This window comes from Microcaecilia unicolor, chromosome 14, assembly GCF_901765095.1.
Source record: "Microcaecilia unicolor chromosome 14, aMicUni1.1, whole genome shotgun sequence".
NCBI classification, from domain to species: Eukaryota; Metazoa; Chordata; class Amphibia; order Gymnophiona; family Siphonopidae; genus Microcaecilia; species Microcaecilia unicolor.
The window spans coordinates 7,967,444-7,991,867 of NC_044044.1; the positions used below are offsets into that span (position 1 = coordinate 7,967,444).

A 24,424-nucleotide genomic window follows, 5' to 3' on the forward strand; every position below is an offset into this window, starting at 1 on the left:
TCAAAAAAATGCAGTAGATTGGTGAGGCAAGACTTCCCTTCACTAAATCCGTGCTGACTTTGTCTCATCAGCCCATGTTTTTGTATGTGCTCTGTAATTTTATTCTTAATAATAGCCTCTACCATTTTGCCCGGTACCAACGTCAGACTCACCGGTCTATAATTTCCCAGATCAAATATGTTCTGTGGCAAAAAATACTAATCTCAAATCCAAGTATTTTACCACACACCTTTGCGGGTATGCTAGTAAAAAAGAAGTTCCCAACGTTTTAATTTCATCTCTCATCACTAGGAATTCCTCTCATCTTTCTTGTGTAGTTTTACTCACATCTGGGTATAACCATATTCCTTGACAATAACATAGTAACATAGTAGATGACGGCAGAAAAAGACCTGCACGGTCCATCCAGTCTGCCCAACAAGACAACTCATGTGTGCTACTTTTGTGTATACCCTACTTTGATTTGTACCTGTGCTCTTCAGGGCACAGACTGTATAAGTCTGCCCAGCACTATCCCCGCCTCCCAACCACCAGCCCTGACTCCCAACCACCGGCTCTGGCACAGACCGTATAAGTCTGCCCAGCGCTATCCCTGCCTCCCAACCTCCAGTCCCGCCTCCCACCACTGGCTCTGGCACAGACCATATAAGTCTGCCCCGCACTATCCCCGCCTCCCAACCTCCAGCCCCGCCTCCCACTACCGGCTTGATAATAAGAACACCAGAATTCCGGTTGATATTGTGTATCTGGATTTTCAAAAGGCTTTTGACAAGGTACCTCATGAAAGGCTACAGAGGAAATTGGAGGGTCATGGGATAGGAGGAAAAGTCCTATTGTGGATTAAAAACTGGTTGAAGGATAGGAAACAGAGAGTGGGGTTAAATGAGCAGTATTCACAATGGAGAAGGGTAGTTAGTGGGGTTCATCAGGGGTCAGTGCTAGGACTGCTGCTTTTTAATATATTTATAAATGATTTAGAGATGGGAGTAACTAGCGAGGTAATTAAATTTGCTGATGACACAAAGTTATTCAAAGTCGCTAACTCACGACAGGATTGTGAAAAATTACAGAAGGACCTTACGAGACTGGGAGACTGGGCAGCTAAATGGCAGATGACGTTTAATGTGAGCAAGTGCAAGGTGTTGCATGTGGGAAAAAAGAACCCGAATTATAGCTACGTCATGCAAGGTTCCGCGTTAGGAGTTACGGACCAAGAAAGGGATCTGGGTGTCGTCGTCGATAATACACTGAAACCTTCTGCTCAGTGTGCTGCTGCGGCTCGGAAAGCGAATAGAATATTGGGTATTATTAGGAAAGGTATGGAAACAGGTGTGAGGATGTTATAATGCCGTTATATCGCTCCATGGTGTGACCGCACCTTGAGTATTGTGTTCAATTCTGGTCGCCCATCTCAAGAAAGATATAGTGGAATTGGAAAAGGTGCAGCAAAAGGCGACTAAAATGATAGCGGGGATGGGATGACTTCCCTATGAAGAAAGACTAAGGAGGCTAGGGGAGACATGATAGAGGTATATAAAATAATGAGTGGAGTGGAACAGGTGGATGTGAAGCGTCTGTTCACGCTTTCCAAAAATACTAGGACTAGGGGGCATGCGATGAAACTACAGTGTAGTAAATTTAAAACAAATCGGAGAGATAGATCCAAGATGGCAGTAACTAGTTAGGACGCTGAAAGTCCTAGAGCAACCTTTAGCTAATATGCCAAAACGACTTGGTAAAGCATCTGCAAGAACTCCCCAGACGCCTACCACTTTACCTTTAGGTCCGATGGACCACTTTTTGGGACCTTCACAGCAGCGAGAGACTGGCGTCGGTGGGCGGTTCCTTGGTGAGGGGCAGATGGAGCGGAGGGAATGTCTACCCACACCGGACTTGAAGTCAGCTTGAGCTCCAACGTTCGTGCTCCGCCTCCGCAGCCCCAGTGGACCAGCTCTCCTTCTGTAGAGGCGACGGGCTCCATGACTCAACTTGCCAGGGGCGCTGACGCTGGAGGAGTGTTTGGAGATCTGTCGGAAGGACGAGAGTGGTGGAATCTGTGGAGTTCCACGGAACACGCAGCCCTGGTGGATCAATTGCAGAGGAGAGAGGCTCTGAACAGAGAGAAAACCAAGATTTTCAAACGGGTGAGCTCCCGGAGTACTTGAGAAAATCGACCGAGGTAACATTAGACTCACTATGGGACTTGATTTCTCAGTCCCATAGCTTTTTCCTATTACAATCTAATAAGCAGTCTTTAAAAACTATAGCTTTGGAACAAAGAATGACTGAAAAAGAAGCTAAAGTAGAATCAATGGAAAAATGTGTTGAGAAGGTGGAAAACAAGATAACTCATTTAGAGACTGTACAAGATACTATAGTCAAAGATGTTACAAACTTGAGATATCGTTCTGAAATACATGACAATTATATGAGAGTGCTAAATTTAAGATTTATTAATTTTCCTAAATTAAAAATGGTGTCACCACTTGAAATGCTAAAAAGATATTTAAAGGAAAATTTAGAGATTCCTGTTGATCGATTGCCACCACTCACGCAAGTATACTACCTTCATCAACGAACAACGATTGAGCAACAGGAAAGGAGCCAAATGAATCTTACAGACTTCCTAGAATCTTCGGATTCAGAGCAAGCAACTGTGGCTACTTTGGTGGCCACAGTTGCATTATTACCTGATAAAAACTAGCTCTTCCGGTTGTTCTTTAAACATAAAGAAAAGCTTTTCCTAGGAAAAAAGATATTAATGTTTCCAGATGTATGCAGACAGACTCAGACTAAGAGAAAACAATTTTTGTTGCTGAAGTCAGCAGTCCTTGCACTTGGCGGCTCATTCTATCTAAGATTCCCATGCAAGTGTATTGTGAGATACAATACAACTAAATACATTTTCCTGGAACCTCCTCAACTATCAGCTTTCATAGCCTCAAAGCAAACGGAAAGAGCACAATAAAATTTAATTCACTGCACTCCTAACTTATCATATAATTTGAATTGTTTATATTGAAACCTCTATATTTGATTTCTTGGATCTAGTCTAATGTGGACTTGAGCATCTTTAAGATTTCATGTAATATTGAAATGTTAATTTTTTCTTTTGCTCTATTGAAGAAATTGCTTTCTATATCAAGTGTATCTCCTTGATGTAAATTTGAAAATTTAAATAAATAACTTAAAAAAAACAAATCAAAGAAAATGTTTCTTCACCCAATGTATAATTAAACTCTGGAATTCGTTGCTGGAGAACGTGGTGAAGGTGATTAGCTTGGCAGAGTTTAAAAAGGGGTTAGACGATTTCCTAAAGAACAAGTCCATAAACCACTACTAAATGGACTTGGAAAACTCCAAAATTCCAGGAATAACATGTATAGAATGTTTGTACGTTTGGGAAGCTTGCCAGGTGCCCTTGGCCTGGATTGGCCGCTGTCGTGGACAGGATGCTGGGCTCGATGGACCCTTGGTCTTTTCCCAGTGTGGCATTACTTATGTACTTATGTAACTAAATTTAAGCCTTGTCCAAAAACAAATGCAACAAGCAAAGTTCCATGCTTAGTAGTTTCTGAAAAAGAATTTTCCAAAAGCGCTGAAAGATCTTTAAATACATCTTTATCAGTAGAAGATTGAACTTGCAAATCCAAGACCTGTGGATTGGGAGATACACCATCTGTGGACTGTTCCTGAACAGCTGACAAGAAATAAACTTTATTGAAAGGGGGAAAAAGAGCAGCAGTGGTGCCAGGCTCTGAAAGTAAATAGGTGGACGGGAAAGACTGTATACTGAGTGACTTTTGTGAACTGTATGGGTTTGCCATACTACCTAAACAACAATGATCAAAGAAATAACGGTGGTGGCTATTGTTTTTTCCATGCCTGTTTTTCTAGCTGCTTAGAAGGGCTGAAATTAAAATTTGGCCTACATAAAAATACATAAGTATTGCCATACTGGGACAGACCGAAGGTCCATCAAGCCCAGCATCCTATTTCCAACAGTGACTAATCCAGGTACCTGGCAAGATCCCAAAACAGTACAATAGATTTTATTTATTTGTTACATTTGTATCCAACATTTTCCCACCTATTTGCAGGCTCAATGTGGCTTACATAGTACCATAGAGGCGATCGCCAATATCGGTATGAACAAATACAGAGTGAGGTTATGGTAAAGTTCATGTGTGACAGACAGATTGAGGAATCATAAGGAGGAAGAGTTAATTTATGTCCAGGTTTTGTTGCGTTATGGAGTTGAGGCATTTAAGTTGGATCGTTATGGTATGTCTTTTTGAACAGGTAAGTTTTTAGTAGTTTCCGGAAGTTTAGGTGGTCATATGTTGTTTTCACGGCGTTTGGTAATGCATTCCATAGTTGTGTGCTTATATAGGGGAAGCTGGATGCTTAGGTTGATTTGTATTTGAGTCCTTTGCAGCTTGGGTAGTGGAGATTTATGCTGCTTATTCTAGAAATAAGCAGTGGATTTTCCCCAAGTCCATTTTATTAATGGTCTAAGGACTTTTCCTTTAGGAAGCTATCCACACTATTTTTAAACCCCGCTAAGGTAAATGCTTTTACTACATTCTCTGGCAATGAATTCGAGTTTAAGTACACGTTGAGTGAAGAAATATTTTTTCCTATTCGTTTTAAATGTACTACTTTGTAGCTTCATTGCATGCCCCCTAGTCCAAGTATTTTGGATAGTGTAATCAAGTGATTCACATCTACCAGTTCCATTCCACAATTTATTTTATAGACCTCTACAATATCTCCCCTCAGCCGTCTTTTCTCCAGGCTAAAAAGCCCTAGCCGCTTTAGTATTTCCTCATAGAGAAGTCGTCCCATCCCTTTAACATTTTTGTCGCCCTTCTCCGTACCTTTTCTAATTCCACTATATCTTTTATGAGATGCGGTGACTAGAACTGAACACAATATTGTTGCACCATGGACTGATAAAAAGGTATTATAATGTACCCACTTCTGTTTTCCATTCCTTTCCTAATAATAACTAACATTCTATTTGCTTTCTTAGCTGCCGCAGCACACTGAGCAGAGGATTTCATTGTATCATCAACAACAACGCCGAGATCCCTTTCTTGGTCGGTGATTCCTAATGTGGAACCTTGCATTACGTAGCTATAGTTTGGGTTCCTCTTTCCCACATGCATCACTTTGCACTTGCTCACATTAAAAGTTATTTTCCATTTAGATGCCCAGTCGTCCAGTCTCCCAGTCTCGTAAGGTCCTCTTGTAATTGTTCTCAATCCTCTTGCGATTCAATAACGTTGTGTTTGTGTCGTCAGCAAATTTAATTACCTCATTAGTTACTTCCATCTCTAGATCATTTATAAATATATTAAAAAGCAGCAATCCCAGCACAGACCCATGGGGAACCCCACTATCTACCCTTCTCCATTGAGAATACTGAGCATATAACCCCTACTTTCGGTTTTCTATCTTTTAACCAGTTTTAACCCACTACCTCTTATCCCTTGACTTTGGGTCTTGACTTGTCTTCTGGAACCTTTCTCGAGGTACTTTGTCAAACACCTTTTGAAAATCCAGATACAAAATATCCACAATAGAACACTACCTCCTATGCCATTACTCTCCAATTTCCTCTGGAGTCTTTCATGAGGTACTTTGTCAAAAGCCTTTTGAAAATCCAGATACAAAATATCAGTTGGCTCACTTTTATCCACATGTTTGTTCACCTCATCAAGAAATGTAATAGACTGATGAGGCAAGGAGGGGCATGATCGAAAGGGACACCCAAGTTAGGGGCGGGGAAACTTGTATTATCGAAACAAGATGAGCATCCATCTTTTGCTTCGATAATACGGTCGGGGACGCCCAAATCTGACATTTAGGTCATCCCTAGAGATGGGCGTCCTTAGACTTGATCGTTTTTTGATTTTTGGCGATAATGGAAACTAAGGACGCCCATCTCAGAAATGACCAAATGCAAGCCCTTTGGTTGTGGGAGGAGCCAGCATTCATACTGCACTGGTTCCCCTGACATGCCAGGACACCAACCGGGCACCCTAGGGGGCACTGCAGTGGACTTCATAAATTGCTCCCAAGTACATAGCTCCCTTACCTTGTGTGCTGAGCCCCCCCCCCCAAAACCCACTACCCACAACTGTACACCACTACCATAGCCCTTGCAGGTGAAGGGGGGCACCTAGATGTGGGTACAGTGGGTTTCTGGTGGGTTTTGGAGGGCTCACGTTTACTACCATAAGTGTAACAGGTAGGGGGGGGGGTGGGCCTGGGTCCACCTGCCTGAAGTGCACTGTGCCCACTAAAATTGCTCCAGGGACATGCATACTGCTGCGATGGACCGGAGTAAGACATTGAGGCTGGCATAGAGGCTAGCACAAAATATTTGTAAAGTTCTTTTTTGAGGATGGGAGGGGGTTAGTGACCACTGGGGGAGTAAGGGGAGGTCATCCCCAATTCCCTCTGGTGGTCATCTGGTCAGTTCGGGCACCTTTTTGTGCCTTGGTCATAAGAAAAACTGGACCAGGTAAAGTCGTCCAAATGCTCGTCAGGGATGCAATTTTTTTTCCATTGTGTTGTTGAGGACACCCATGTGTTAGGCACGCCCAAGTTCCGCCTTCGCTACGCTTCTGACATGTCCCCGTGAACTTTGGTCATCCCCCCAAAGGAAAGTAGTTGGGGACGCCCAAAATTGGCATTCGATTATGCCGATTTGGGCAACCTTGTGAGAAGGACGCCCATCTTCCGATTTACATAGTAACATAGTAGATGACAGCAGAAAAAGACCCGCACGGTCCATCCAGTCTGCCCAACAAGACCAACTCGTATATGCTACTTTTTGTGTATACCCTACTTTGATTTGTACCTGTCCTCTTCAGGGCACAGACCGTATAAGTCTGCCCAGCACTATCCCCGCCTCCCAACCACCAGCCCCGCCTCCCACCACCGGCTCTAGCACCCAATCTTGGCTAAGCTCCTGAGGATCCATTCCTTCTGAACAGGATTCCTTTATGTTTATCCCACGCATGTTTGAATTCCGTTATCGTTTTCTCCTCTACCACCTCCCGCGGGAGGGCATTCCAAGCATCCACTACTCTCTCCGTGAAAAAATACTTCCTGACATTTTTCTTGAGTCTGCCCCCCTTCAATCTCATTTCATGTCCTCTCAATCTACTGCCTTCACAGCTCCAGAAAAGATTTGTTTGCGGATTAATATTTGAACGTCTGTATCATTTCACCCCTGTTTCTCCTTTCCTCCAGAGTATACATGTTTAGGTCAGCAAGTCTCTCCTCATACGTCTTGCAACGCAAATCCCATACCATTCTTGTAGCTTTTCTTTGCACCGCTTCAATTCTTTTTACATCCTTTTGTGTCAAAGATGGGTGTCCTTCTCTTTCGAAAATAATCCTGAAGATTTCCCTTCACTAAATTCATATTGACTTTTCCTCATTAATCTATGCTTATTATGCTCTGCAATTTTGTTCTTTACAATAGTCTCTACCATTTTGCCCGGCACCGACATCAGGTTCACCAGTCTATAATTTCCCAGTTTTCCTCTGGAATCTTTAAAAAAAAAAAAAAAATCGGCATTACATTGTCCACCCTCCATCCTTCTGGATCCTTGCTTGATTTTAAAGATAAATTATCAATAGAAATCAAACAAAATAAAACATGGAAAATAAAATAAAATGATACCTTTTTTATTGGACATAACTTAATACATTTCTTGATTAGCTTTCGAAGGTTGCCCTTCTTCCTCAGATCGGAAATAAGCAAATGTGGTAGCAGATAGTATATATGAGAGAAACATCAAAGCATTACTTTGACAGTCTGACAGAGTGGGAGGGTGGGGGTATGCATGGGGACATCAAAGCATTTCATTGATATTCTAACAGAATGGGTGTTAGTAGGTAATAAACAGAGAAATAAACAGAGAAATACAGCTTTATGTTTTATAATGAGTTAGAAAACCCAGATCCTTATTAAGTCCTGTTTGTTGGGTGTCCAAAATATTCAATCATTCTTATTTCAAAGGTCTTACGTTCCTGTATTGTTTAAAATTACCTTTCAGTATTCTTACTGTGAAATCACTGGTGCAGTGTTCTGGTCTTGTGAAGTGTTGGCCCACAGGGATGGGGGCCTGACTGGCACCGGCTATTTTCATGTGATGTCTGTGCAGATTGAATCTTGTCTTAAGCATCTGGCCTGTTTCTCCAATATAGCATCCTTCGTTACATTTTTTACACTGAATGATATATACCACATTGGAAGATGAGCATGTAAAATAGTCCTTTATGTTGAATATTTTTCCTTTGTGAATGACTGTGGGGTCTTGTGAAATGTTTTGGCATAGTTTGCAGCTGGCTGCGTTACACGGAAACGTGCCCTTTTCTTTTTTCCGTCTGTGTTGGAAGTTTACTTCTGATCAGCTTGTGTTTTAAATTGGTGGCTGTCGGAAGGCCAGCACTGGTGGGGATGGGAATATATCTTTCAGTAATTCATCTTCCTGAAGTAGTGGTTTTCCTCAGTTTCTCCAGCTCTGGGTTGTATGTCACTACAAGGAGATTCTGTCTGTGGCTTTTTTTTCTTTGTACTGTAGCAGATTTTCCCTGGGTGTTTGGAGGGAGGAGGCAATATTCTTGGAGATTATTTTGGGGTTGTAGCCTTTCTGTTTGAAGGATGCAGTCAGGGTTTCAAGGTGTCTGTCTCTATCCTCTGGGTCCGAGCAGATACGGTGGTATCTTGTGGCTTGGCTGTAAATGATGGATCTTTTTGTATGTGAAGGATGGTAGCTGCATCTGTCTGTGGGTTTCTTGTATATAGATGTTTGTATACAGCCATCACTGATTAAGACTGTGGTGTCCAAAAAATTGACTTTTTCTGGGGAGTAGTCAATTTTGAATCTGATTGTAGGATGGTATGTATTGAAGGAATAGTAAAATTGTTTCAGTTTCTTCCCCCTCCGTCCAAATCATAAAAATGTCAACGATGTACCGGTAGTATTTTAGAGGTTTGGTCTGGTATGTATTCAGAATGTCTCTTCCAGCTCAGCCATAAAAAGGTTGGCATATTGGGGTGCTGTCCTGGTGCCCATTGCAGTGCCCATTATTTGTAGATAGATATCATTGTTAAAGTGGAAGTAGTTGTGAGTTAAAATGAATTTGATTAATTTTGTAATAGTTTCTGGTGAGTATTGATGGTCCAGTATGGATTTTTTTAGGAGTCTTCCACATGCAGCTATGCCATCCGCATGTGGAATGTTGCTGTATAGTGATTCTACATCCATCGTGACCAGAAGGGTGTTTGGTGGTAATTGTTTGATATTTTTCAATTTATTCAGAAAGTCTGTGGTGTCTTGTATGAAGCTGTTAGTTTTGTGCATGAGAAGTTTCAGAATTCCCTCTATGAGTCCAGATATTTCCTCCATGAGCGTGCCAATACCTGATATGATTGGTCTGCCCGGGTTTCCAGGTTTGTGGATTTTGGGTAACATGTAGAATGTGCCCACAGAAGGCTGGTTTGGTATGAGTTTCTTCAGATGTGACTGTGCTTGTGTAGGAAATGTTCTGATAAGATCTTTTAGCTGCTTTGTATAATCCTGTGTGGGGTCCTCAGTTAGTTTCCTGTAGTATTTGTTGTCTGAGAGCTGTCTGTGTCCCTCTTCAATGTATTTTTGTGTATCCATAATTACCACTGGAGAGGTCTGCCCTGCTGCTGTTTGCGCAAAGTGAAAGAAGGAGGCTTAAGGTTAGTTCCGTGCCCGGTAGCGGGTGGAGGTGGGCCCGCCGACTTCAGGTGGGCGGCGACCTCAGGTGGGAGAAGGCCCGGGGGTGGCCTTGTCCCGGGCCCAGCCCCGGCAGCCCTGTATGGTAGTGGTGTACAGTTGGGGGTAGTGGGGTTTGGGGGAGTTTGGGGAGGACAGCACACAAGGTAAATGTTGCATCCTACCTTGTTCTTCTGGCAACGGCCATATTGGCAGGATCATCTGAGCAGCAACCATTTTGGGAAGATCATCTGAGGGGCAGCCATCTTGGAAGGATCATTTGAGGAGCAGCCATCTTAGGTAGTTCATCAGGGGGCAGCCATCTTGAATGTCTTTTGCGCGTGCCCTATGAGATGTCTCACCTCTCAGCTGAGACCAGGATCCTCTGATTGGAGGCCTATTTAAGAGCTGGCCTGTGACACCATCTTTGCTCTGGCTTCTGTCTTGTTAGAGGTTTGGTGCTTGTTTCGTGTGCTTCCCTACTACTCGTCTGCTTTACCTAGGGTTACCATATGGCTCCAGAAAAAGGAGGACAGATTGAGCCAGTCTGGGTTTACTTCCATTGCTTTCAATGGAAGCAAATCCCGGACTGGATCAATGTGACCTCCTTTTTCTGAAGCCATATGGTAACCCTAGCTTTACCTGCTTTGACCTTTGGACCAAACCTGACTACCCGCCGTTTCACTGCCTGCCTTGACCTTTGGACCGGACCTGATTACCCGCTGTTTTGCTGCCTGCCTTGATCTTTGGACCAAACCTGACTACCTGCTGTATCGACGCCTGCCTTGACCTTTGGACCGGACCTGATTACCCGCTGTGTTGCTGCCTGCCTGGACCCTTGGCCCATACCTGATTACCCACTGTAGTGCTGCCTGCCTTGATCTCTGGACTGTACCTGCCTACCCGCCAAGTTACGCCTGTTCTTATCACTAGCCAGGTCAGTGGCTGCCCAACCCCATCCGGATCCCGAAGTCCTGGTGGCCACCTGCACCTGGGGGCTCAACTCCTGGGGAACGGTGGTAGCTTCCCAGATGAAGCTAGGGGTTGTCCGGCTGCCTGACCGAGTGCGGCGCTGCTCTTCATCCACCGTGCTCACTCGTGGCACAAGGGCTCACTACCCAGTCCTAATAGTAAAGAGCTATGTACCTAGGAGCAATTTATGAAGTCCACTGCAGTGCCCCCTAGGGTGCCTGATTGCTGTCCTGGCATGTCAGGGGGACCAGTGCACTACAAATGCTGGTTCCTCCCATGACCAAATGGCTTGCATTTGGTCATTTTTGACATGGATGTCTTTGGTTTCGAAAATCGCCGAAAGTCAGAATCGTCCATGTCTAGGGACGTCCAAATCGGAATGTCCAAATTTAAGGATTTGGACATCCCTGACGGTATTTTCAAAATGAAAGATGGGTGTCCGTCTTGTTTCGAAATTACGGGTTTCCCTGCCACTGGATTTCGCCGTTTTGCAAGGACGTCCAAATCGCAACTTGGATGTCCCTTTGGAAAATGCCCCTCTTTGTCAAATATTTAGGACCCTGTTTACTAAACCGCTCTATAGGCGTGCTAACGCTAGAGATGCCCATAAGAATATATGGGTGCCTCTAGCATTTAGTGTGAGCTAATTTTAGCATGTGCTAAAAGCGCTAGTGCACCTTAGCAAACAGACCCTTATTTAGGATGTAACCTATATCTTTTAGAAGGGATTGGCTGTTGTTTAGAACATAAGAAATGTCAATGACATATCCTATGTCATTGAATATTGTTAACAAACACAAATTAGCAAATAAAAAAAAAAAGGAAAAAGATGTTTCTGGGATTTTTTCCCTTTGATAATAATAGTACATATTGGGCCCCTTTTACCAAGCTGCGGCAAAAGGGGGTAGTCTGTGTTTTTGACGCACGCCAAGGCCCCCTTTTACCACAGTGGGTAAAAGGTAGGTCTTTCTTTTTTTAAAGAAAGAAGCACTTGCCACATGGCCAATTTGGAGGATGGGCAGCCCTTACTGCCACCCATTGAGTTGGAGATACAGGATCCCGTGCTAACCAATGGTAACTGGGCAGGATGCAAAACTGCCCGATTACTACCGAGTACACACCGGCATTACAAAACTAAATACATTTTTGTAGCGCCGGATATGATAGCACGCTGGGGGTGGGAACTACCACCAAGCTGCTGTGGTAGCCCGGCAGTAGTTCCTTTTTAGTAAGCAGTAAGCTTGCATTGGGCTTACCGCCGCTTTGTAAAAAGGACCTATTCTTTGCAAACAGTGCTCCTTATTATCAAAGAGTATGCACATATGTGTACTATTTGGAAAAGAGTGTATGCTCTTTCTGAAGTAGTGCATCCTCTTTGCAAATACTGCACAGTCTTTAGGAAGAATGTGTGCTCCTCAAGAAAAGTATGCAATCTTTCAAAAGATGTGTGCCCTTTTTACAAAACTACACACACTCTTGTTGATATAGCTCCTGTAGTATTATAAAAAGGGGCCCTTTTACTAAGCCGTGTAAACGTCTACACGTGCCCAACGTGCACCAAAATGGAGTTATCATCCAGCTACCGCGTGGCTCTTGCAGTAATTTCATTTTTGGCACGTGCCCAATACGTGCTTCCGAAAAATAATTTTTATTTTCGGACGCTCTTATTGGACACTGGCCAAGTGGTATTTGACGCATGTAGGTCATTACCACCTAGTTACCGCATGAGACTTTACTACTAGATCAATGGCTGGCATTAAGGTCTGACGGACACGCAAAATTTTCATTTTGCCGCACATCCACTTTCGGCAAAAATTTTAAAAATGGCATTCTTTGACAGGTGCACTGAAAAACCTGCGACTACACTACTCCAGGTCATTTTTCAGTCACCTTAGTAAAAGGACCCCAAAATGCCCAGAAAACATGAAACAAATTGAATATTCTATGAATGACACTAGAAATGATGTAAAATAAAAATGTTATATCTCCCTATCCCTACTTTTTTGTGGTAATTCAGTATGAGTTACATACAGGCACATTAAGTATTTTCTTAATTTGGCAAAAGTTTGATTCTAATGAGTATTAATACCAATTGTCAAGTTTCAACCTTATATAACCATTTTCTACCATTTCTTTCCATTTGTAGCTCAACCAATACATTAAGGAAGTTCACTTCAAAATTCATGATGGACATGAGGTTTTCTTTGATGACAAAGGGAATGTTCCAGCTTACTTTGACATTGTAAACTGGATCCTGCTCCCTGACGGATCCATAGGTAGCATCAAAGTTGGAAGCTTCAATCAATCAGCTCCTGGGGGCAAGCAGCTCATTGTCAACCAAAGTGCCATCTTATGGAATCCACACTTTAATCAGGCATGGCAATATCTATTGATTTTTTTTTTCTTTTTTGGAATAAACGATGGGGATCATTTTCAACACAGAAAAATATTTAAGAAGCATCATAAAGCAAAATTTTGACGTTTTTCTCACGAAAACATCCAAATCAATATTTTCAAAAGTGGATTTCCAAGCGTTTATCTATGCAACTCATCTTCAATGTATCCAAATCACAAGGAGATGTGTTGGGGATATTTTGAAGGCAGGATTAGGGCATACCTAACACATGGACATTTTTTCATCACAATGAAAAAAAAATTAAAAAAAAAAAAAAAAAAGGTCCAGGGCAAAAATCTAGTTTGGTCAAGACCTGGTTTTAGAATGAATAAGGCACAAAAAGGTGCCATACATGACCAGACAACCACTGGAGAGAATAAGTGATGACCCCCTGCTGCCCCAGTGGTCACTGACCCCCTCCCATTGCCCCCCAAAATGTGAATACAAATAGTACTCACCAGCCTCTATGACAGCCTCAGATGTTACAGCCAGGTCCTTTAGAACAGCATGAAGGTTGCTAGAGTAGTGGAGCGGTGGGGACAGTGAACTGTAGAATGAGATGTGCACCTGGGAACATTTATATGTGGCATGGCCATGGAAGAGCCCCTGCGTCCCAACTCGCCTTTCCCACTGGGTCTCAGCTTCCATGGCTTCTCTAGACCACATTCCTGGCACTGCATCCCTCTTGCATTGATACCCCTTTTGCCTATTTCTCTGTTTCCAAGCCTCCTTTCAGAGACTATCCAAGCCTCATTCTGATATTCCAGCATTCTAGCCTCCTTCTAGAGACTATCCAAGCCTTAGTCTGATGTCCCATTATTCTAACCTCTCCCAGTGTATTCCATGCTGAAACCCCCTTTTACCTTTGCCAATAAAAGGTTTTGTTCTTTTGTTTTAAGGAAGGAAATGGTTGTGCTGCATGGCCATTTCCTGGGGGATAACAAGCTATAGATCTCAACTGGAGGCGATCACCCTCTTCTAAAATATGAAACTATAACAAAATAGTAGGGGGATCTACAATGAAAAGCATGAAAATTTCTCAATTGTTAAGAGGAAAAGGCCTTGAGAAGCCCCCAGCTAAAACATTGCTGTTAGGGGCTGGACTTCATCATCGGCCCAAAACCTCTACATCTATCTTGATGTCATTCTTTCTTCTTTATTTTTTTATTTTCTTTTTTCTTTTTCTCTCACTTTAAACTTAGAAATTGAAAGACACCGGATTGTACTTATCTTTATCCGGTGCTGTATCGTGCGGATTCTTCTAACACATCGGCCACGACCAACGGTGGCCACCGTTTTGTGGACCTGCTTCAGGGTCTATGGTCCGCGTGTTATCTACAAAAAGATAGATGTAGAGGTTTTGTGCCGATGATGAAGAAGTCCAGCCCCTAACAGCAATGTTTTAGCTGGGGGCTTCTCGAGGCCTTTTCCTCTTAGCAATTGAGAAATTTTCATGCTTTTCATTGTAGATCCCCCTACTATTTTGTTATAATTTCACATTTCCTGGGGGATACCATACCGCCTCCTATTTAGGTACCCCAATGGTGCCCCAATTCTGTCATTCTATTATATTTAGAAGGCGGTAGGAGCTCTAGCGGTAGCTCTCAGTAATTGTGCGTGCACTGCTTGATTACTGCTAGGTATCGCCCTGGAACTAGAATATTAAAAAATATTTTCTAGTACCAGAATTGGCACATGGCAGGAACTGAAATCACCGTGAGCCAAACCGGCACTACCCCTATCACCCTTCTGTAAAAGGACCCCTTTGTGCATAATTTATGGAATAAAGTAAGTTAAATAAAACATCTGCTCTATTTACATAACATCAGTTATACCATGTGAATGGCTTGTCACCTCTCGTTTAGACTACTGCAATCTGCTTCTTGCTGGCCTCCCACTTAGTCACCTCTCCCCTCTCCAGTCGGTTCAAAACTCTGCTGCCCGTCTCATCTTCCGCCAGGGTCGCTTTACTCATACTACCCCTCTCCTCAAGACCCTTCACTGGCTCCCTATCCGTTTTCGCATCCTGTTCAAACTTCTTCTACTAACCTATAAATGTATTCACTCTGCTGCTCCCCAGTATCTCTCCACACTCGTCCTTTCCTACACCCCTTCCCGTGCACTCCGCTCCATGGATAAATCCTTCTTATCTGTTCCCTTCTCCACTACTGCCAACTCCAGACTTCGCGCCTTCTGTCTCGCTGCACCCTACGCCTGGTATAAACTTCCTGAGCCCCTACGTCTTGCCCCATCCTTGGCCACCTTTAAATCTAGACTGAAAGCCCACCTCTTTAACATTGCTTTTGACTCGTAACCACTTGTAACCACTCGCCTCCACCTACCCTCCTCTCTTCCTTCCCGTTCACATTAATTGATTTGATTTGCTTACTTTATTTATTTTTTGTCTATTAGATTGTAAGCTCTTTGAGCAGGGACTGTCTTTCTTCTATGTTTGTGCAGCGCTGTGTACGCCTTGTAGCGCTATAGAAATGCTAAATAGTAGTAGTAGTAGTAATGTTGGTAAAAAAAATGTTGGTTTCGGTTAGTATTCTATACTATCATCTTGGCAACCAGATGCCATTATAGAGTTGGTACTCAGCATGCACCATTGGGCTACCTAATATGTGGCACCCAGTTATAGAGTTGTCACTACAGTGTATAAAGTATCTTTTGCACAGAAATGATTGTGGTTGTGTGGTAGCCTGGGTATGTTTTTTTCTTTCCTTTTAAAAAAGGGGAAAATATGATGATTTTACAGTCAGTAGATAAGATCTAGAAGCAAAAAATCACAGAAAGTCATCTACTGAATATGGAATATAACAATATTTCTCTCATTCTTCTTTTCCTCAGACTCCCCGCTCTGTGTGCTCTGAAAGCTGTGTTCCTGGATACAGAAAAATTCTTCCACCTGGGAAGATGGGTTGCTGCTTTGACTGTGTCCCTTGCTCTGATGGAGAATTCTCCAACACATTGGGTAAATAAAATACACCATATCATTTCATAAACATGGGATATCTACCCTGATCAAATTAATGTATATAAATAGAGGTACACATGCTCACATGCAGGAGATATCCTGAATTGAGTTATCAATTTTATTTTTGTTACATTTGTACCCTGTGCTTTCCCACTCATGGCAGGCTCAATGTGGCTTACATGGGGCAATGGAGGGTTAAGTGACTTGCCCAAAGTCACAAGGAGCTGCCTGTGCCTGAAGTGGGAATTGAACTCAGTTCCTCAGTACCAAAGTCCACCACCCTAACCAATAGGCCACTCCTCCATCATCAGCAATGTTTTTCTATGTGTAGATTCCTTTTCATTCTTTCAGAGGCACATCCCAGGTAGAAGACATGTTTGGAGGACTACAACAATCATTGGGCTTCTACAGCATCAAGAAGGAATTCTTGATGAAGATACTAGCAAGCACCAGGAGGCCTTTGACCCAGGGATGTCATGGCCCTACCCCCATGTCCCAACTCACCTTTCCTTCTGGTAGTCGGGCTCCACAGCTTCTCCAGACTATCTCCCTGGCAGTATGTTACTCTTGCAATGATACATTTGCTACCATTTCCCTGTTTTTCACGCCTCCTTCCAGAGATTATCCAAGACTCAGTCTGATGTCCCAGTATTCTAGCCTCTCCCTGGTGCCCCTGCTATGTTCTGAAGTGCATTCCAAGCCTCATTCCAGGTCACCAGGTATCCTGCCTAGTTGTAAATGCCTGGACTTATGTTGTCTCCTATTTCATTTGACCTGCTTTTCCTGACCTGATCTTCAGTTCCAGACCTGCTTGCTTCAACCCTGCTTGTCTTCAGCTTCAGTTACAACCCTGCTGGTCTACAGCTCCAGCCCTGCCTTACCTGGTTCTTGCCTTAGTGCTTTGTCCTGCCCAGGTGGTTTGCATGCTGACCATTTTAGTAGTTGCCCTTTGGTCTGACTCCATCCTGTTTATATTTTTTTGAAGGGAAGAGCTGATGCTGGCATATGGGAATGGATAGGGAGTATTTTGTTAAGTAGTGGAAGATAGTGTCTTTATGGACTGTCCAACAAAAATAGAACCTTTGTCCAGAATCAGAGTTTAGTGCCTTTATGACATGTGAGGTTTGTTAGGTTCTAAGATTTTGATTACATGTGTGGTTCAGATTTGACAAGACTTTTCTGCTATTTCCCAGTCTGAGTGCTAGTCTGGTTTGTGTCATTTGGGTGTATTGGAGCTGTAACAGCCTACAGAAATTGTTTATGATGACAAAAATCATAAGTTACTTTTCATCTCCTATACCTACTAAAAGGAAATTAGTCGATAATGAAGACGAAATCAATGAGCCTGAAGTACTTGCTTCATCATCGTCTTGTATTGCACAACAAAATAATGACAATCATTGGCCTACTTGTTGGACTTTAGAACAAAAGAATGAATTTTGCCAAAAATATGATTGGCTCTCTATACAAAATAAAAAAAACTTGGTTGTAAGCCATGTCAAAAAGTTGGAATTCTTGGTATTGAGAAAAAGATGGGAATAAAAATATCAAAAGAGTGGGCCAATAATGAAATCACTTATTTTGGTGAAACACAACAGCAGCAGCTAACATCCCTACGTAAGAAATTATCTGACCACAAGGAAAGTTCATCTCATAAAGCTGCTTTGAAATTGGTGGCAGAAGCCAACAAAGAGGTGCTAGAGAACGTATGTATAAAATCTATTGGTCGTGAGAAAGAGATAATTGCCAAAATCTTTCACTCAGCTTACAAAGTGGTAAAGAAGAACCAGTCCTTTAAAAATGTTGAAGCTGAAATAGATGTACAGGAACTTAAAGGTCTTGACATGGGCCACATACGTCACTCTACAAATGCATGCATCAACATTGTTCATCATATTAGTAGTGGAATGAGAAAAAACTTGTTTCAAAAAATTGTAAATTCTAAAAGTAAAATATCATTAATAATTGATGGAAGGAACAACCCTTAGTCAAAAATCCACATTGATTGTATAGGTCCGGGTATTTATCACAGATTGCGGAATGCCTGCACCAGTATATTTATTTCTTGATTTGATTGAATTACCAGATATAACAGCAAAAGGAATTTTCAGCTCTTTGCTTCATAATCTCAAGTCTATTGGTATGACAGAGGAATACCTGCAGGATTATTTGGTTTCTGTTGCTTGTGATGGAGCAAATGTAACGTTGGGGGCTCATGGTGGAGTTAAAAAATGCTAAAAGACAAATTTCCTTCAGTTCTTGTATGGAATTGTGCTAAGCACAAATTAGAATTGTGAGTCCATGATGCTGTAAAAGCAGTTTAAGGAATAAATAGATTCAAATCATTCATTGATAAGCTATATGTGCTGTACCATGCTTCGCTGAAAAATGGTAGAGAATTACAATTGTGTGCAAATACACTATTATTATTATTTGTTACATTTGTACCCCACATTTTCCCACCTATTTGCAGGCTCAATGTGGCTTACATAATACCTTTACGGTATAATGTAAGCCACTAGATATTCAGCTTTTGAAAATTGGTCAGATTTTAAACACTCGCTGGGTAGTGTCTAGTTTTCGATCTGTTTCTGCAATATGTGAAGAAGCTAAGAACAATTGTACCAGAGTCGCTTTAGTCATACTACCCCTCTCCTCAAGTCGCTTCACTGACTCCCTATCAGTTTTCGCATCCTGTTCAAACTTCTTCTACTAACCTATAAATGTACTCACTCTGCTGCTCCCCAGTATCTCTCCACACTCGTCCTTCCCTACACCCCTTCCCGTGCACTCCGCTCCATGGATAAATCCTTCTTATCTGTTCCCTTCTCCACTACTGCCAACTCCAGACTTCGCGCTTTCTGTCTCGCTGCACCCTATGCCTGGAATAAACTTCCTGAGCCCCTACGTCTTGCCCCATCCTTGGCCACCTTTAAATCTAGACTGAAAGCCCACCTCTTTAACATTGCTTTTGACTCGTAACCACTTGCCTCCACCTACCCTCCTCTCCTCCTTCCTGTACACATTAATTGATTCGATTTGCTTACTTTATTTTTTGTCTATTAGATTGTAAGCTCTTTGAGCAGGGACTGTCTTTCTATGTTTGTGCAGAGCTGCATATGCCTTGTAGCGCTATAGAAATGCTAAATAGTAGTAGTAGTAAAGACAGAAGCATGTATGATGGTCTACAAAGGAAAATTACATCTGTAGAATGTGTGTTAGACTTAGTTCTTGAAGTGCATCACACATTAATCCTATCTGAACTAAGCCTAGATCTACAAGAATGTAATATGGACCTGTACAGAGCAAACAACAAAATTAAAAGTCTCATTCAAATTTGTGAAGAGAGAACACAAAATCCTGGACCTTACTACAAAACATCAATTACTGCTGCCAGTAGTCTCATATTCAAAGGGACTGCCCTCCACCGAAAAGATAGGAAAGATGACCCTCCAATCTGTCCAGATGCATTTTATGAAAACCTGAAAATCTTTATAGCAAACAGATTGCTTGATGATGAAGAAGCTGATCTACCTAAATGGGTCAAAGTGCTTGATCCCAAACAGTGGCAAGAGGACATCCAGAAGCATTTAACATTTTGTGAAACAGAAATAAGAAATTTATTCAAAAGGTTCCACCTGAATGAAAGGGAGATGATTCACGGACTCCGAGAATATCTGAGTGAAAAAACAATTCCAGATAAATTATTGCGTTTAAAGCTTAATCTTGACACCATTCCAATTTCCTCAAGTGAGTGTGAGCGAGGTTTTTCACAGATGAACCTTATTGTGACTCCATCAAGATTTTCTTTGTTGGTAACCACAATATCAGCACTGATGTTCATCAAAATAGTTGGGCCAACAAAATACGTTCAGTCTTGGATGCTTCGTGGACATCATTCTGCAATAGACACGAGAACCAAGCAATGAAATCGAGACACTGTACCTATTCCTGGTGTGACTCAGATTTGGAGCTTCATGTGAAAAAGCAATTATTAATATTTTACTTTTAGAATTTACAATTTTAAAAATACATTGCTGACATATTCAATAATATGAGTAGTGGACAAAAATTACATACTCTCTAACTCCACTTTTTTAAAGAAGAAGAATTTCTCACAACCTCAAGAGAGTATCAGAATGCCAACATGGACTTTAAACAAGTTAGGCAAGATTTATACCCTAGATTTGGATTTATGACTGACATCATATTCAAGTGTCACGCTTCCACGCCTGTCACAGTGAGCCCTTGGACCACTACCGATGGCCGGCAGTGGCAGGAGAACCCCTCCAACAGGCAGCAAGACACAGACCGGACTGGAGTAGCTGGACAGGAGTAGCAGCAAAGGCAACTAGCTGGACCAGGCAAAGCAGGAACCCTAGTCTTCACCTGCGCTTAGCCGCTATTCACCAGGAGTTGAGCCCCTGGCTGCAGGCGGCCAGCAGGACTTACCGAACAGGGCAGGACTGGACTGGAACAGAAGCACAGGCAGCGAGCAGGAGAAACGTCCACGAATCAAACAAGGTCTTGGGCAGACAGCAGCAGAAGAATAAGCCAGTGAACAAGCTGGGTCTGGGGCAGGCAGCAAGCAGTAGGATAAATCAGAAAACAGACAAAGTCTAGCTGACATGAAAAGTAGCAAGGTAGCACTGCAACAAAACTCTCACAGTCTAAGACTCCACTGAGGACCTCTGCTGCAAGGCAAACTAGAAAGCTTCCAGGTGGTTAATAAAGGCAAACAACAAGGGAGTTCACCAGGTAAGGGTGCTGCTTAGTTCCAAAAATCCCAAGCCAGTCTGGAAGGCTGGATAACCCGGACCGGACTGACTTCTCGAACATGGGAAATGGCAAGTAGTTAGTCCTCAGCAGCCACCAGGTCTCGCCAGCAGGGGGCGAGATGAATGAGAGCCTGAAACATGGGCAAAATCGTAACAGTACCTCCCCCTCAAGGCCTCCCCGTACTTCTCGGAGGTTCTAGGTTTCCATGGATATCTGCTGGTGAGTTTAGGCGAATGATCCACGACCACAGTACTAGGTGCGGGTCGTGAGATGGTCGGTCGAGGACCAGGCTGGACTTTGTCAACAGAGTCGGATCGAGTACCCAGCACTAAAGTAGGGCTACAGGCCATGGTTTGCTGTGAATTACACTGCAAGCCCGTAGATCTCCGAATATCAGGACTGTCCTGAACCTTAAGACCTGAGCTGTGTCTTCGAGATAAGGAGCGAGACAACCCGCCTCGAGGCATCTTCTTAGAGCCCCCGTTGGAGGGAATCTGGGGGTTGGACACCTTGCGGGCTCCAGCTTGGAACTGACTGATCTGGGGTAAAATGTAAACGCAGTTCAGACCAACTGCAGCAGCATCAGAGTCCTGGGACTGTGAGTCATTAATATCTGTCCAAGCATCAGATTCTTGGTCCTGCTGTTCACTGTCAGTACCCCCGACATCAGGAACCCCCGACAAAGTTCCCTGCATGACTCATCCCAGTCCAAGATCTCACCCTTTTCCCAGTCTAGGATCGGATTGTGTCTCTGTAGCCAAGGTAGACCCAACACAATGGGTTGCATGGCTGACTGGAGGACGTATAGGGAAATGTTTTCTCTGTGACCACCACTACACAAGCTCACCGGGCCCGTCTGGGTGCTTACATAACCTTGAATGCGCCCATACACTAAAAAGAGCGGGATGGTCTTAGGTAATTCTTGTATTGAGATGTTAAATTGATGGACCAGGGACTCGGCTATAAAGTTCCCACCGGCCCCGGAGTCCAGAAAAACTTCGGTATGCTACTACTACTACTTAACATTTCTAGAGTGCTACTAGGGTTACGCAGCGCTGTACAAATTAACAAAGAAGGACGGTCCCTGCTCAAAGGAGCTTACAATCTAAAGGATGAAATGTCAAGTTGGGGCAGTCTAGATTTCCTGAGTAGAGGTGTAGTGGTTAGGTGCCGAAGGCGACATTGAAGAGGTGGGCTTTGAGCAATGATTTGAAAATGGTCAGGGAGGGGGCCTGGCGTATGGGCTCAGGGAGTTTGTTCCAAGCATGGGGTGAGGCGAGGCAGAAAGGGCGGAGCCTGGAGTTGGCGGTGGTGAAGGGTACTGAAAGGAGGGATTTGTCATGAGAGCGGAGGTTACGGGGAGGAACGTAAGGGGAGATGAGGGCAGAGAGGTAAGGAGGGGCTGCAGATCGAGTGCATTTGTAGGTTAGTAGGAGAAGCTTGAACTGTATGCGGTACCTGATCGGAAGCCAGTGAAGTGACTTGAGGAGAGGGGTGATATGAGTATATCGTTCGAGACGGAAGATAAGACATGCAGCAGAGTTCTGAACGGACTGAAGGGGGAATAGATGGCTAAGTGGGAGGCCAGTGAGGAGTAGGTTGCAGTAGTCAAGGCGAGAGGTAATGAGAGAGTGGATGAGAGTTCGGGTGGTGTGCTCAGAGAGGAAAGGGTGAATTTTGCTAATGTTATAGAGGAAGAAGCGACAGGTCTTGGCTAGCTGCTGGATATGCGCAGAGAAGGAGAGGGAGGAGTCGAAGATGACACCGAGGTTGCGGGCAGATGAGACGGGGACGATGAGGGTGTTATCAACTGAGATAGAGAGTGAAGGGAGAGGAGAAGTGGGTTTGGGTGGGAAGACAATAAGTTCGGTCTAGGCCATGTTCAGTTTCAGGTGGCGGTTGGACATCCAGGCAGCAATGTCGGATAAGCAGGCCGATACTTTGGCCTGGTTTTCCGCAGTGATGTCTGGTGTGGAGAGATATAACTGGGTATCATCAGCATAAAGATGATAGTAGAAACCATGAGATGAGATCAGCGAGCCCAGGGAAGAGGTGTAGATTGAAAAAAGAAGGGGTCCAAGGACAGATCCCTGAGGAACTCCAACAGAGAGCGGGATAGGGGTGGAGAAGTGTACTCTGAAGGTATGATGGGAGAGATAAGAGGAGAACCAGGAGAGGACAGAGCCCTGGAACCCAAAAGAGGACAGTGTGTCAAGAAGTAAGTTGTGATTGACAGTGTCAAAAGCGGCGGATAGGTCGAGGAGGATGAGGATGGAGTAGTGACCTTTGGATTTGGCGAGGAACAGGTCATTGCAGACTTTAGATAGTGCCGTTTCTATCGAGTGTAGGGGGCGAAAGCCGGATTGAAGCGGATCGAGGATGGCATGAGAGGAGAGGAAATCAAGGCAACGGCTGTGAACGGCGCATTCAAGTATCTTGGAGAGGAAGGGTAGGAGGGAAATGGGGCGGTAGTTGGAGGGACAGGTAGGGTCTAGTGATTTTTTTTGAGGAGTGGTGTGACTTCAGCATGCTTGAAGGTGTCCTGGACAGTTGCAGTGGAGAGAGAGAGAGGTTGAGGATATGACAGATGGGGGGGGGGGGGTGATAGTAGGAGAGATGGTGTTAAGTAAGTTGGTGGAGATGGGATCTGAGGAACAGGTGGTGCATTTCGAGGAGAGAAGATGGGCAGTTTCCTCTTCTGTGACCAAGATCGATCACTGCTGGCACTAGGAATTGGGTACGAAGAATGCCAGAAGATAGGTTTACTATAGTGCCTGCCTTCAGACCCTGATCCAAGGGTGCAGGTTTAAGTGGGCACCTGGCCGCATAGTGTCCAGTATCACCACAAGAAAGGCAAAGGTTGAGGATCCAACGCCTCTGTTTCTCTTAAATCGTGAAGGAAGTATGTCCTAATTGCATAGGTTCTGCGGGTGGTAGGGGAGAGGCCTCCTGGCCACTAACAGTCGGTGGCACACACTGAGGGCTAGATGTTTTAATCCCCACCCTTTCTAAGGAACGTCGTTTTCGGCTACGCTCTTGGAATCGAATATCAATCGTAGTGCAGAGTCTAATCAGATCATCCAACCCGGTAGGAAGGTCACGGCCAGCCATCTCATCCTTAATTTGGGGCGCCAACCCCTGCCAGAAGGTCGCAACCAGACTCTCATTATTCCAGGTTAACTCAGAAGCCAGAGTGCGGAACCGAATGGCCTAGTCGCCCAAAGTCTGCGTTCCCTGCTTTAATCTCAAGAGTGCCGAAGTTGCAGAGGTAACTTTCCCAGGCTCTTCGAACACTCATTTAAATTGGTCCAGGAAACTGAGGAGATCATGAAGCACCGGATCGTTCTTCTCCCAAAGAGGGGACGCCCAGGCTAAAGCTTACCCGGACAACAATAACATAATATAAGCTATCCGGGTTCTATTGGAAGGAAAGTCTCGAGACTGGAGTTCAAAAATTATCTCACAATGATTGAGAAAACCCCTACAGTCCTTGGGATTACCCTGTTTCGAGCACAGTTACTTCATAAGTGG

At 43.7% G+C, this 24,424-nt stretch overlaps 1 protein-coding gene across 1 annotated transcript in view; it reads left to right on the forward strand.

Moving 5' to 3' along the window:
* The window catches only part of LOC115458255 (vomeronasal type-2 receptor 26-like), a 38,985-nt gene that overhangs the window by 9,564 nt on the left and 4,997 nt on the right, over positions 1-24,424 (forward strand). The window contains exons 3-4 of the mRNA XM_030188117.1: positions 12,889-13,116; positions 15,988-16,111. Of these exons, the coding sequence (XP_030043977.1) occupies positions 12,889-13,116; positions 15,988-16,111 (352 nt within the window). The remainder of the gene's footprint in view (positions 1-12,888; positions 13,117-15,987; positions 16,112-24,424) is intronic.